The sequence below is a fragment of the Hydra vulgaris genome, chromosome 03 (genome assembly GCF_038396675.1).
Source record: "Hydra vulgaris chromosome 03, alternate assembly HydraT2T_AEP".
NCBI lineage: Eukaryota > Metazoa > Cnidaria > Hydrozoa > Anthoathecata > Hydridae > Hydra > Hydra vulgaris.
Window position 1 is genome coordinate 22,873,996 of NC_088922.1, and position 15,888 is coordinate 22,889,883.

General features: G+C 28.9%; 1 protein-coding gene across 1 annotated transcript in view; it reads right to left on the reverse strand.

Moving 5' to 3' along the window:
- Positions 1-15,888, reverse strand: part of LOC100202353 (radixin) — a 66,199-nt gene that overhangs the window by 42,029 nt on the left and 8,282 nt on the right. Inside the window, exons 4-6 of the mRNA XM_065794345.1 lie at positions 6,900-7,143; positions 6,190-6,563; positions 4,780-5,023 (exon numbers count right to left, since the gene is read on the reverse strand). Of these exons, the coding sequence (XP_065650417.1) occupies positions 4,780-5,023; positions 6,190-6,563; positions 6,900-7,143 (862 nt within the window). The remainder of the gene's footprint in view (positions 1-4,779; positions 5,024-6,189; positions 6,564-6,899; positions 7,144-15,888) is intronic.

A 15,888-nucleotide genomic window follows, 5' to 3' on the forward strand; every position in this document is an offset into this window, starting at 1 on the left:
GTATCGTTTTATACAAGCTAGGTAAACAGAAGTCAGTTAAAAAAATCGACTAATTGATAATATTACACAATTAATACTATAAATTTACACAATTAATTAATACACAATTAGAATCTTGCATTAGTAATAATTTGCAGTGTTAATTATAAAAAACATTTCAGAAGAATTAATCATAATCAATTAAAAAGACGTTAAAATGTAACTTCATTTTTGAAAGAAGTTTGGTTCCAAATTTACCGCGTTTGTAATACTATTTAAAATTTTTTTTAGCGAGCAATCATTTTATTGCAGTGATGGATTTTACTTTAGTGGGTAAGTACTATTAAATTGCATTAAATATTTTATTTAAAAGAGAAGCTATATATATTAGAATATGGTTTGAAAAATTGCCTTAAAACCGTAAAACCTTTTTTAATTTTTAATTTTTCAACTTTTCCTAAGGTGTACAAAGGAGTAAAATCTTTTACCTCATTAATCCACATTTTTTTGTAATTGAACTTTTTTCAGATCATGTACACTCTTTTTCAAAAATGGAGTTATTTAAAGTTTCGCGGAAACCTAATCAAGAAGAAAAAAATACTCGTTTTTTGGATTTTATTTTACATAGATTTTGTGTTACAATGTAACTGGTGCAGCTAGAGATTCAGAGAGGTATTTGCAGTTAAAAATTTCATATATTGCATCAAAATACCCAACAAAATGGTCTGCAGTGCGAATGAAAATGGACCATTTTTTAAACAAAAGTAAAAGTTGAGCGATGGCCAAAATATTATTTGGCGAATTCCGCGACCTTCATCAACACTTTTTGCAGACCAATTAAGTTTATTTTTTCAAAAGAAACAAATGTATTTACTACAACAAAAACTATATCTCAACTTATTCCAACATAATATATATATATAAGACTAGATGAGTCTCAAATTGCTGTTAAACACAACCTAATACTCTCAATGATAGATGGAAAAGTTTGTAATGCCATTTTTCTTGGGAATTTGTAAATGACACAAATTCCCAAGAAAAATGTTATATATGTGATGCAATTCCCAAAAAATTAACGGTGAACTAAAAGACTTAGTTGTTAAAAAAGAACATTATGGTCTTGGTCTGTCTACTTTGCATGCGTGGATTTGTTTTTTTTTTAGTGCATGTTACACATTAACTATCGTTTAAATAATAAAAAGTGGCAATTTAGAAGCAATGAAGATAAATTTACTGTTCTAAAATGTTCAGAATAATATCAAGAAAAAATTTAAAAAACAAATGTGTCTCATTTTAGACAAACCAAATAGATGGCTTTGGGAATACAAATGATGGGAACACAGGACGAATGTTTTTTTATTAAACCAGAGTTAAGTGTTGAAATTACGGGTTTAGAATCGATCTCATTAAAAATTTCAGTATTTTATTAAGAACACTTTCATCAAGCTATGATATTAATTATAATGAATTTGAAAAACTTTTTTCTGAAACCAAAACTCTTTATCTTAATCTATACCCGTTACTATGACAACCGTGGTACTATATGCCTGTTACTGTGCACAAAATAACTGTACATAACACGGAAGTTATTAAATTATATCTTCTTCCAATTGGACAGCTATCAGAAGAGTCTCAAGAAGCCCGCAATAAAGATATTTGTTGATTCTGCGAGTGTAATAGCAGAAATAACTCAGGTATTTCTACAAATACAGATTTGCTCAATATGCTTTTGGTAACATCAGTTCTTGTCATCAATTCATACAGAGAATTGTCAAATAAGAAAAAGAGTAAAATACTGTTTGAAGTTTTGAATTTAACTGTCCCACCTGTAATATCACCACAGCTGGCTGAAAATATTATTCTGTGTGGCGATGAAGATTATTTAGGGTCCGATTCTTGGGACCCTAAATAATCTTCATCGTGAAAATAAAAATGATGATAATTGTTAAGAAAATAAAAATGATGATAATTGTTAAGAAAATATTTCTTTACTTTACGTTATCAGCTGAATTATAGTTTATCATATAAAGTAAACAAAACACCAAAATATAATTAATTACATTTGTATGAATCAAATTGCTAAACAAAATATGTTTGTCCATCTAGCTTGTATAAAGCGATACACTGTGCAGAGTATCATGTTGTTGGTTTTCGAAGTGATAATTAAAGGCCTTCCATAGAATTTTTCTAGATTGATGTCATCTGTGGCTTTGTTGCAGTTAATGATATCATGAACAGTGATTGTTAACAATCACTGTTCATGATATCATTAAGCACTAATTAGTGTGTATATTTTATATAAATAAGATACTATCTATAACAATAATGAGTGACTGGATCTTTTTGCTCTTAACTGTATATAATAAAATAACACTGGATTTCAAACAAAAGGTATTTTAAAAAGTGATTCAAGTCCCTTAACCACTTTAAAAGTTTTTCAGTTTATTAAATTCTCTCAATCTCTTAAACCTTAATATCTCAATATAGTCTCTCGGCCAATTTTCTCTCCTTATCTCAAACTTTTTTTAAAAATCTTTTGATAAGATTACATTTATAAAATCCCCAAAATAGGGTGTTTCAAAAAACACAATATCAACTTAAGTTAAGGATAAAAACAAACGATTGACCTTGCTGGAAGAAAAAAAACACAAAATTTAGGCGAAAGAAACTTTGTACTGGTAATTTCAAAAATGTATGTAAGATTATATTTAGGTGGATTGTCACAATATGATGTCAACAAGTACTAAATAATGGCATCATTCTGAAAAGAAAAGCACTAAAAATGGCAGTATGAAGTGCAGCGAAAAAAATTAAATAGTTTTTTTTTATCGGCAAATCCCTTACGGTGTTTTAAGCATATAAAGCAACTCTCGTGCACTTTTAAGAATTATTTAAAAATTTTGATTAACGGAGACTTTTTACGAAACGGGTAAAAACTTGACTCTTCTTCAGTAAAATTTTTCATTATTTTTTTTTTCTACAGTAAAATTTTTTATTGCGATGTAAAAAGTTGTTCATAGTTTTTTTTTTAATGTTTTTTAATTCGTCTCCCCAAGGCCAAGAAGGCCACTACAGTCGAGAAGGCTACTTAGGTTGTGGTTACAGCTAAAGTAGCTCTCTCTCAACTTTTTAATTCCAAAACACGAATCTTGACAAACAAGGCGGGGAAATAAGTTGAGCGCGGTACTACCAGGGATCTGGTGGGGAAACTTGGAACTTCTCGTTTATGAGGCGAGCGCTCTACCACTACACCACTACTTAATTTTGTCTCGCTTTAAGGGGAGAGGATTTATTGCCTTTGTAACGACTTGTTCGAGATATGGTACTAAAGAGCTACGATGTTGTGACGAAAAGGAAAGAGGTCAAAAACGGTCAAAACTGCAGGACGTAATCTATGGACGACCCCTAACCTCCAGTTTACTATTAATACAAAAATTGTTGCTCAAATTTCAGATCATAATTTTGAAAATGATAATGATGAGGTTGAGGATAGCATTAAAGAACCTATAGAAGTTAAAACCCCGCCACGCCCTCTAATGTTTAATTAGAAGATCCTATTGAAACCCTTCAAAATGCTTCGGCATAAAGCCAAAATACGAAAATAAAATAAGATCTCTAGCACTGAAGCCTAATGATCTATTTATAAATTGCTGCAAAAAGTTACTTAAGTTAGACACGGTTTTAGTGGCTTTTAAGATACATGTTTAGCTTAGTGAGTTGATTCTCTTGCTATTTAGCAAAACGCAGAACTGTCGCGTAATTATATCATTGTAATAGTAATCTTATTACATCCTTTCTTCCTGAAAACAGCTTTATGTGATTCTGGACTCTTGCTAAGATTATTTTTGAATAATAACTGCATCAAAAAATAAAAAGACTTTGCAAAAATAATCGATAGAAAAAACTATGTGATAAGGACACGTATTTATATATTTACTAAAACTTAAAAATGAAACTTTAAACATATATACAACTTAACAAATGGATATATACAGTTATGCAGTTACGTCATCAGTAATGTTTTTTAAAACCTGCCAAATATTTACTAATATTAGATTGACTTTTTTTTTTTTGTATCAATTATCTCAAAATAACTCTTACGTGGTTTAGTAATTGACTATATTTTACTACATGACTAAATTACTATACGTGGTATAGTAATTGACAATATTTTACCACAACATTTTAAAGTGAGATTTGTTACGGCTAGTTAGCACAATCAAAGTTAGTATATTATAAAATTTGTTTGTATAGTTTAAGCTTTTAAAAAATACCAAAATATAAAGTTTAGACCATTTTGGTAATTTTTAGTCAAAAAAATTTTAAATATTGTATATCAGTTATTACTCAAGTAAAATTTTAGTCTGAATTTCAACGGAGTATTTTCAATGATCATATTTTTTAAAGCTGTAAAGTTTTACCAATCTTAAACTTTGACTAATAAATTTCTTTATAGATAAATGATACGAAACCAACTGTTTGTTTATCCACTGAGCTGACACTATTTGCTCTCACCATAATACTATCATCTGTAACCTGAAAAAGTTAAATATATAATATATATATATATATATATATATATATATATATATATATATATATATATATATATATATATATATATATATATATGTATATATAAAAGAGAGAGAGAGTTTAATTAGCTATAATATTATTTTAAATTATATAGTATTGTAATTATATAATCGTGAATTAAATATTACGGAGTCCGTCAGTTAAACTCTGTAGCTTTAAAAATACTGTTTATACTTTTGCTCACAATATAAAAAGTGAAAAAACCTTTTTGTTTGTAGTGAGATATTCGTCATATGTATTTTGTGTCATTAAAATGCTGTTATTATTTTCTTCTTTTTCATTAGTTTGAAGCACAACTGCAGGACTAGAAGAAATAATTTTTGTTTGCTGTTCTTCGTCGCGTAACTTTGATTTAAGTAGTAATTTTAGTTTTTCCGATTCTTGTATAAGACGTTGGATCTCAGCTGAAGACTCAGATGATTTCTTTTCAAACTCTAATTTTGCCATTCTATAAATAAAACCAACTTTTTTAACTATATACAATATGTTTAGTATAACGTTTAGATATAACATATCAAATTATGTTACACCTAAATGATAAAATATTTAGAATATGGTTTACATAAACAGATTAAACTTATTGTTGAACATAAAATCAAAACAAACAATAAGATCAAACGGTATTCGTGCGTTACATGACGTGTGTACATCACGTAGTTTTAAAATGAACTGACGTTTAGGTCAAAATCTTATCATTTAAATCATATGACTTATTTTTATCCTCATATTTTTTAAACCAGGGACTGATGAAGCATTTTATGGTGTTTGAGATTTCTAAAATTTGAACTTCTAAACATGAAGCAAACTCTGAATATTTATATGTTTATACTTAATTCAAATAAAGATGCTTTGCGAAAAATTGCCATGATTGGAGCCTGGTAGCGAAAAAGCCCTAAATTTTTGTTCCGCTTCTTTAAATCTATGAAAAAATTTCTTTCAAAATATTAAAAATAAAACTCTTCCAAACTTCTCTCTAGAATAATTTTAAGGAGAACGTAAACGTTTTTTACTAGAAAAAAACTTCAAATCTATAGATTTGAAGTTTTTAGTTTGAAGTTTGAAACATTTTATTGTTTAGATAAACATTTCTTTTAAAACAAGATCAAAAACTCAAATAACTAAACTGAAAATGTCATCACTACTCACTTATTTTTGTCTTGATCATCTGACTTTTATTTCGTATTAAAATAAAAAATTTATGGTATTGTTTATTTTTAATATGCTATGGAACTGTTTAGCGTTTGTAATATCTGCGTGGAATAGTATAGAACTTCTTTTTTTTTTTTTTTAACTTTTTGTTAATTTTTAATTTTTAAATAGTAATATTAACAAAGGCGATAATGTAAACTGAGCTCGGCGATAAGACAGTGTATGTCTTCTTCTTGTTCTGGCTTTTCATTTAATACTTATTATCTCATTATAAACATACGGCATAGAAAGTTTAAAAAAAAAAGTGAGACCACAAATTGATTATATTTTTTTATACTATTTTCAGCTAAATTTGAGATTAGTAAAAAAAAGGGTAATATTTTAAACAAAAAAAAATTTTAAACAGTGCTTGGTGACAAGATTATACTGCTTTATTCAACGTAATAAAAATTTTAAAATATTCACCTTTCATGCTCAGCTTCTTGTTCGAGGCGTAGACGCGCTTCTTCAGCCTCCAATTGAAGCATTTTAACTCGACGGGCTTCTTCTTCTGTTTGGCGCTTTTTTTCTTGCAAGATCTCAGCCTCTTGTTTGGCTTTTTCGAGAGCTTCATGTGCTACACGTGCTTCTTCTTCAAATTTTTTAAGTCTTAACTCTAACATTATTTTTTCATTTTCTGCGTCGTCGTCCTTTTCTTTCTTTTTATTCCTCATTTGGGCTTTTATTTGATGGACTTCCGTTAAAGGCTTTCTTCTTCTCAAGTAAAGTTCATAATTATCCATGCATAGTGACATAATATCCTTGTTGATTATATGATGAGAAACATAAAATATAAATTCCTAAAAAAGAAATACTCAGTAATTTTATACGAACAATAAATGTGATCACAGCAAAATATTTTAGTGGTATTTTGAAGAAAGTTTAAGGTCTTTCAAAAAATATATAACAACGCTTTTTAAAAGCTAACACAATCTAACCAAACATGCACAAAAAATCTTTTTGGGGTGATTCGAAAATTACATTACATAGAGGGTTTTAAAGTATTTTAAGAGTTTTTTTATAAATATGTGACAATACTTCCACATTCAAGAGAATATTAGAACAGCAAACAAATAATATGATAATAATATTAATAATTGAAATACAAGAAAGTATTAAAAATGAATAAATCATACATGTGCTTTACGATCAATTAATTTGATGTAAAATTTTTTGCCATTAAAAGAAAGATTTTGAATGGAGTTCCAATGATAAACTATTATAGGTTTTAGTTTATTTTCAGGTTCATAAATATTTATACCCAAAGCATTAATGCCAATAAAAAGATCAACCCCAGACTTGTTTTTTATTTCAAAATAGTTTACTCCAAACATCTCTAGGGCTTGTGCTGTTTTTAGATACTCCATCATTGAATCTTGTCTAAAATAAAAAAGACAAAGTTTATTCTTAGATACACTATCATCGAATCTTGTCTAAAATAAAAAAGAGACAAAGTTTATTTTTAGATATTCCATCATCGAATCTTGTCTAAAACAAAAAAGACAAAGTTTATTTTTAGATATTCCATCATCGAATCTTGTTAAAATAAAAAAGACAAAGTTTATTTTTAGATATTCCATCATCGAATACTGTCTAAAATAAAATAAGGGAAAGTTTATTTTTAGATCCTCCATCATCGAATAGAGTCTATAGAAACAAGTATAAATAGCTTGTAAAAACAATGCGTACAAATCTGCAGATTTCTTTTTTTTTTAAATAGTTCGAATAAAATATAATATATTTATGTTCAATGTTGATAATAAAATGGCATTCAACTTTTTTACCTCACTTTTTTTTAAATAAATCATTTAGGGAAAAGTTGGGCCCTGGACGGTGGGTAACTCTGGACACTTGATGTACAACTTAACTAAAGAAGCTATGTGATTTTAAATACTATAAAAACATTGAGTGAAAACATGGCATATGCAAAATATCTATCATAAAATGTTAAAGCGATCGGCTGGGAGTGCAAGATATTGTTTTCCCACCACCAGAAGAGCAATGCATCATATTTGATTTATATATTATTATATCTAATTTTTATGTAAACTAATAGCTTTTTATTGATTAAAGATTTTTATTTACAATATTTATTACAAAAAAAATTCGTTAAATACTTTATTTCACTGGTTTTAAAACTAGTATTTGTGAATGAGGTATGATCGAGTGCTATCAAACACATGTTTGGAGGGTGGTTCCGAACAACTTAATCCATTTACATATTAAAAATGAGCAGCTTTTTTATAAAAATATATACACAAACCCATTATAGTAATTCATTTAATTCCAATAAAAATATCTAAGATTTGAAAAAAGTGTTTTTAAAGTGTTTATTTTTATTAGTAAAAATCTAATGTTTATATTTCTAAACGATGACATTTTCGTTCCCATTTCTTATATAATATATAAGGAATAGGAATGAAAATGTCATTGTTTAGAAATATAAACATTCGATTTTTAGAAAAAAAGATCGCCTTAAAAAATTGCCTCTGATATATAATATATATCAGAGGTAATTTTTTAAGGTGTTTTTTTTTTAATGTGTTGAGAACATTTCAATGCTAATTAATTATATACTACATTTTTGTCATACGGGTAAAAAAGAGTTAAAATCATGGTTAAACTATGGGACTAACCTCCAATTACGAAACATGCCTTTTTTCTAGCATATTTTCTTTTATTTTAAAAAATACCGATTTTTGTGAAAAAATGTGTTTTTTGGTTTATTAACCAACTTTGTGTGAAATTTAATTGGCTTTTCAACAATATATAATATGATATATGTTGAAAAATAAAAAAATGTAAAAAAATTGTTTTAGTTGATAAGAGTAAAAAAAATTTACTTAGTGATGCGCATAGCAACCAATTGTTTTTATAGATATATTAACTTAAAAACTAGATTTAAACAATTCCTTTTTTCTTTGGTCTGTATAATTAACTAAACTTTTGAACCATAGTTGTAAAGCTAAGTAGCATGTTTTAATGTTATTTGTTATGCAGAGAGAATGTAGTTTAAAATTGTTAACCGAATATTTCAAGGTAATAGATATACTAAGAAAGTTTTTTTGCAACAGTCTGAAAAAGATACAAACAATGATGGATTATATATATTTGCATGTGCTAGTTCAACAAAGTTAAACATTTCCATAGATAAAGCTGATCAACCTTTAACTAAACACGACGACTTTTTCTTTTTTTTTTCATTTCTCGATATTTAAAGATTTAATTTGTAGCATTAGATCCTGTGGTGTATGTAATTCTAAGGTAATAGTTCTTGAATATCTTGATGAAAAAGCAAAGGGGTTTCCAACAAAATTTTGTATTAAATGTGCAATTTGTGAATGGACATACTTCTTTAATTCATCACGAGCATTTAGTATGCCTGATAGAGATACCAGAGGAGTAAAATCTCAAGAAATTAATGTGAGAACTGTTATGGTCTTTAGAGAAATTGGACAAGGTCACGAGGCAATGAAAGTATTTGCATCTATTTTGAATATGCCCCCACCAATGAGTTTGTTCTCGTATAATGAAATAAACTCTGACTTATTAAAATTTTATGAAGCTGCTTCTTGTGATAGCATTAAGGATGCTATGACAGAGGTTAGAAACAAAAATTTTTCAACTCCAGCTGAAAATGATATTGTTGATATACAAATTGGAATTGACACACTATGAGTCCAAATTGTGAAAAAGTGGCCAAAAGTCTTTTCCGATTTTATTTTTTTTAGCAGAAAGTGATCTTTTTGCAATCTTTTTACTTTAAACAGATGTTAACATACAGTTATTTAAACTCAACATAGAGTCATTTTCTGTAAAGAAAGTTTATAGCTTTGTTTTCATAAAATATTTTATTGCAAAGAGTGCATTTAGAAGATTACACAGGTGTTTTTCTTTGTTGTTGATTAAATATGAAAAGATTAGAACTTATTAAACATAATTCAAGAAGTTGGTATTAATCATGCGAATTTACAAGCCGTTTTATAAACTGAAGCAAAAAATAAATTGCTAACCAATGAAGAACTGTCTGATGTAGAACTCTCAGAAAAAAATAGACTTTTTATTTATAAATTTAGAGTTAAATATGCAAAGCATAATTGTAATTTTAAAAGATTAAATAAACAAGAAATGCCCTGGTTAGAGGGTGAGTTGTTTCAGAATCAAAATACTAAACTTAATTCAACTTCAATAACTGGACGACCAGAAAAAGAATGGATAGAGTGTTCATTAAGAACAAAAAAGAGGAAAGTTTTAAGGTAGTCTGAATATATATATAAGGTAAATTTTAATATATATATATATATTATATATATATATATATATATATATATATATATATATATATATATATATATATATATATATATATATATATGTAACAGGACAGGTGGGAAACCTTGTGTCTGGAGCAGTTGTGGTGGAGCAGGAAGACTCTAATAAAAAATAAGAGGTTAGGGGAGCTCCTAAACCTTAAATAGTAATCTTCCTAGTGATGATGCCACAATAAAGATACTCAATCCTGTTCTAAAAGTCTATTTTCCATTATAATAATGTAAAGAGGTCATCAGACACAGTTTTTTGTTGCTGAAAATTTACGTCCACAGTTCCACACTTGTGTGGTTTAGGCAGTTTTCCATAGTATCATTTTTTTACATTATCATAATGGAAATAGTTTATCAAATAATGATGTCATTTATATTTATTTTAGTTTAGCTAAAACTCATACAACTGAAGAATTAGCAGAAGCTACTGTTGTATGTGCAAAATCAAGCCCTGGAAAATCTGATTTGGGAGAGAATATTAAAATGTTTTCTAAAGATCTATCAGGCCAAACTTACCAATCTGATAATTATCAGCCAACTTTGATGTCTGCAGATCAAGCTTTAGCACTTAAAATTCAATGTGATTTGAGTGATTTACAATACCAGATTATTCGAAACTCATCTCTCTGATGCAAAATGCTGACATTTACCCCCCATTAAAAGCAATTCTAAAATCAAAAGCAGATTGTTATCCAGATGGTTTGCATATTACAGAAACGCCTGAAAAGTGTAGTTTGCAAAACATGGTTAACCATACCTTGCTTCGAATTTTGAAACTTAATTCTGAGCAGCTTCAAAATTTAGATGAAACAGTTACACATGGAGTATTTAATTTGAAATGTGGCATAGATGGTGCATCTTCACAAAGTATTTATAATCAAAGGTTTGATGATACTGATCTTACTACTGAAGTGCAGAATGAACAGTCAGTATTTCAAACTGCAATAGTTCCTTTGAAAATAAAAAAATGGAGGTTCAAACATCTGGAATAATTCTAAACCATCCAGCCCTCATTTTTGTAGATCTCTTGAACTACAATATCTAAAGGAAACAAATGAACTAATTGCAGCAGAAGAAATAAATCTTAGAAAACAAATCGAAAATCTGCAAGACTATAATTTAGATCTAGATCTTCTCAGTAATAAAAAACACTGTTCTGTAAAAATTAAAATTGTTGTTGACTTGACTATGTTGGATGGCAAGTCAGTAAATGCTATCATGTTTTCAAATTCATCACAATTGTGCAATGTTTGTTTTGCAAAACCGAGTGAGATGAACAATCTAGTAAAAGAATGTTTACTCCAAATAAAAAACTTCTTACTATGAGACTGTCTACTTTACATTGTTGGATTAGACTTTTTGAGTATGTGCTACACTTAGGATATAAAATAAAAATTAAAAAATATCAGGCAAGATCAAAAGAACAAAAGCTTTCTGTTATTGAGTAAAAAAATGAAATTCAGAAGCAGTTTAGAAGCGAGCTCAGGCTTGTTGTCTATATGCCAAGGCATGGCTATGGTTCCTCAAACACAGGTAACACAGCCAGAAGAGCATTTGACAATGCAGATACTTTTGCAGACATCACAGGAGTTGATGTTAAAATAATTGTTAGACTGAGAAATATAATGAAAGCTGTGTGCAGTGGATACCTCCTTGATTTGGGGGCCTTCAAAAAATATTCTTTAGCTACTTCTGAAATAATAATTGAAAAATATAACTGGTACATAATGCCACCTACAGTACACAAGCTATTAGAGCATGGTTATCAAATTTCTGATTGCTTTGAACTCCCAGTAAGTATATATTCAGAAGAGGCACAGGAAGTACAAAATAAATACATTCGAAATGCAAGATTAAACCATACATGTAAAATTTCAAGAAAAAATGTAATGGAAAACCAAAATCATTATTTGCTGTTCGGTAGTGATCCAATAGTATCATCACTCATCTTCAAAATAACTGAATGTATTGGTCCTGTTAACTTAGATTCTGAAGTTTTAAACCTTTTGCTTGATGAACAATAAATATTTTTTAAATAATAATTTGTACTATATTACTAAATGTTGCAAATATTGGTTTATACATATATATATATATGTATATATATATATATATATATATATATATATATATATATATATATATATATATATATATATATATATATATATATAAACTTTAAAAATCTCAAGTTATAAAAATGCTAAAATGAGGTCTTGCATTTGTTGTTCTCATCCCCCCCCCCCCCGGGCCTTTTCTAATGTCTTTTCTGAAACATATGATATAAAACTAAAATGGAGCAAATTCGAGCAGCTAAAAAATTATTTGTTTTATACCCAATACATTCATAATAATGTGGTAGAAATTTAGGAGGGGTGAAAAGTGGACATTTTAAGCATTATCACTTTTTGTGACCATGAAAATACATATTTTAAAAATTTTACTTCTTTCTTTAAAAACCCAAAATCGAAAGCTAAATAATCGAGTTATTACTTCTTTTTTGATTAAAACAATATTAACAATAAAATAAGAAAATGAAATTTAAAAAAAGTTGACAAATGTTGTATAACAATATAAAAATTATCTTATAAAAAAAAAGATTATATCAGGGAAAGGAAGGTTGACAGACAAGATCATTAATAAAATGCAAAACTTTTATGGCATGAGCATTCGGCAAAGTACCTTAGCAGCATGAAGTGGAGATTGTAATAAAGCTTTGTACAACATGAAAAAATCTGTTTTGGCTGTATTGTGGCATTGCTCGAATATAAGCAACAGTGACGAGAGACATCAATTTTGTCCACGTACAAAGAAATGCTGGTGCAAGTATTGGCAGAATGACAAAAATTATAAGCCATCAACTAATCTGCCTCTTGCTATTAAAAATATTCTTGAAGACACATTCTTGGCACTACGGTCAGATGATTTGTTGTCAAGATGCCTGGATGGCGCAACACAAAATCCAAATGAAGCTTTCAACCAGATAATCTAATTTATGCCTTCTTCTTGCTCCAGCCAATTATACTTTTTATATTGTTGTGCATTGTAAATATTTTTAACGGCAAAAGCTTACCACATTTTTTTGTGATAGAACCTGATACAAGTCCCTCTGTTAATTCACAATATAAAGAAGCGGAAGGTTCATCTTCTCAGAAAAGTGATTATTATTCCATTGGTAGTGATGGTAGAAGAAGTGTCTGACGTTGAGCACACATTTCAAGATGATGTAGAAACGATTTTAACCTACAATTGTAATTGACGAAAATAATTATTAAACTAGCTGGCCCATCAGAGTTGGTGGTATCCTTTTCGTGAATTGTATAAAACTTGAGCCTAATAAGGTAACTTGATTTAAGCTTTCCTCTCAACAATGCGGCTTCACAGAAGATTATTAGTCTCGCGTCCTCAGAAATGGCGAAAATGTTAAACAAAGCTAGCTTGTATATTCAAAGCAAATTTAAGAAGTATTTTATTTTTGCTGCAAGGTGTTTAGGGTGTCAACATCTAAACCGGCAAATAATGTGTTTTCTGCATGGCAGCACCTTTTGCGAAGTCTGAAAGAGCATAAAGAGAGCCAAGGTCACTTGAATTGCATGCATAAAATGGAAGCTATTGCGCACAAGTTTGAATGCTAATGTGACATTGTATGCTTTTAATCAAAAGATCTTTGAGAAAGAAAGAGGTCATTGAAAGAAAGTCATTGAACGTCTTCTGTCAATTGTACAATACTTAGCTGGCAGATATCTGCCATTTCGCGGAAGTGTCACAAAGCTTGTTGATGTGGGTAATGAAAACTTTCTTGGAAAAGTTAAGCTGCTGGCGAAATATGATTTAGTGATAGCCTAGCTCACTCAACAAATCGGTCAAAAAGAAATATTTGACCATTATTTAGGAAAAAATATATATAGCAAACTGATTGAATTAATTGCGAATGAAATTTTACAGCAGATCAAAGACAAAAGTTGAATGGAAACGGTCAGTGCCGGTCTGCAGGGGATCGCAATGGTTTCCCCGCACTAGTGCCTTATCTTTTTGAAATTTTTTTAAGAGTCTCATTTTCAATAGCTCAAATAAAATGAATTCAAAAATAAAAAATAAATTGAAAAAAAAATTTATTGCTGAGGGCCGGCCCTCGGCAAAAAAGGGCTCCAGAGAGCTGGATATTTAAGCCTGAATTGGACAAGCTTAGGATGATAAGTGCAACAGAAAGACAAAAAGAGGGTGTGCAAACTTTTGATTTTTAACAAAATTTGATTGTTAAAACATAAACTAACTAACTAACTAACTTCCCAGATGACTTTAAATGAGAAAGTTTATTTATTCACCCCTTTATCATTATCATATCTTCATTTGACACGAACTCATTTCTAAATTAAATCAAGAAAATATTTTTTAAACATTTTTATAAATTTCTTATTTTTTATTTTGTGACATGACTAATAGATTTGGTTAACTATCCTGTAACTACTAATTGGATATATGATTTGATAATATAAATTTTTTTGGTGTATGTTAAACTGCATCATGTCTAATAACCACTTTACAAGCACTGCTTATGTCAACTTAATATCTAAATAGAGATGTGATGCCTAAAGTAGCTTGTTTAATAATCGTCATCATTTTTTTTGTTTACCTGAAAAATAAAAAAATTTATTTCTATATTCTTAAAGTTTATAGCTGTGATGTTATAATGGAAAATATTCAAACTAATACGGTTAAAAAATGAGACATTAAAAGTAACTTTAATTAATTTTTTAGAAAAAGTAGTTTATCCATTTATAGTGCATCAAAAAAGTATTAATACGCGAAACTGCTTTCAAAAGGTATTTAAAAGATAAAAAATAAAAAAAAGAGCTGGAAATGACAAAAGATGAGGAGAAATCAATAGCTGGTTGGCTTCTAAATAGCGCAAAATTAGATCTAATAAAACAGTTATCTAATAAAACAGAATGAGCTAATACAAACGGTTGCGGAATGAGCTAATACAAATAAGGATAAGAAGCAACAATTCATTACCTAAATTCAAAAATGGCTTAGTTTACTCTGGATTAAAATATTTTTAAAGTTCGAAAACCGGAATCATTAAGTCGAGCAGCAGCCAATGCTGTAACAAACTAAATTGAGGATTAAATTGAGAAAATCTATAACTTTTCTGTGGAAAGCAAATACTTAGAGCATTTCAAATGGGTTAATGCTTTGGGATCGTCCATAAAGTACGTACGGGAAGAGGGGGTCTGCAGATGGCGTATAGGAGATAGGATGGCAGTGGGTTGATAATATATGAAAGGGGACTCTAAATTAAAAAAATATCATAAAATGTTTGATAAATAGGTTAAAAGCATAGGTACTTTTAGGGAGGTAGAGGGTACTCAAAAAAACGTATTGCAAAATGCGGGGGGGGGGGGGGTTGAGAAAAAAAAACGTACGTACTTTATGGACGACCGCTTTTATGAATTTTGGCGAAACTAGCTTTGAGCGCCAAGAGTTTAAGAAGTTTTTGCTAAATAGTTCAAATGCTTAATCTCTCGATTCTTTAAGCCAAAATAGAAAATACCACTGTTGTTAACTGTTTTTCTGCGAATCGATTAATGTTTCGACCATAAATCATATTTAAAAAGTCATTCAGTTGAATGCAAGATGTCGCTTATTCTTTTGGTATTTTTAATACTAATTTTCTTTTGACACATTTTAAGAGCTTGTGTCATTTGACACAACAAGAGTTTGTGTAAGGGTTTCAATAAGAGTTTGTGTCAAATGACACAAACTCTTAAAAGAGTTAGTGTTATTTCGAGAATTACTTGAA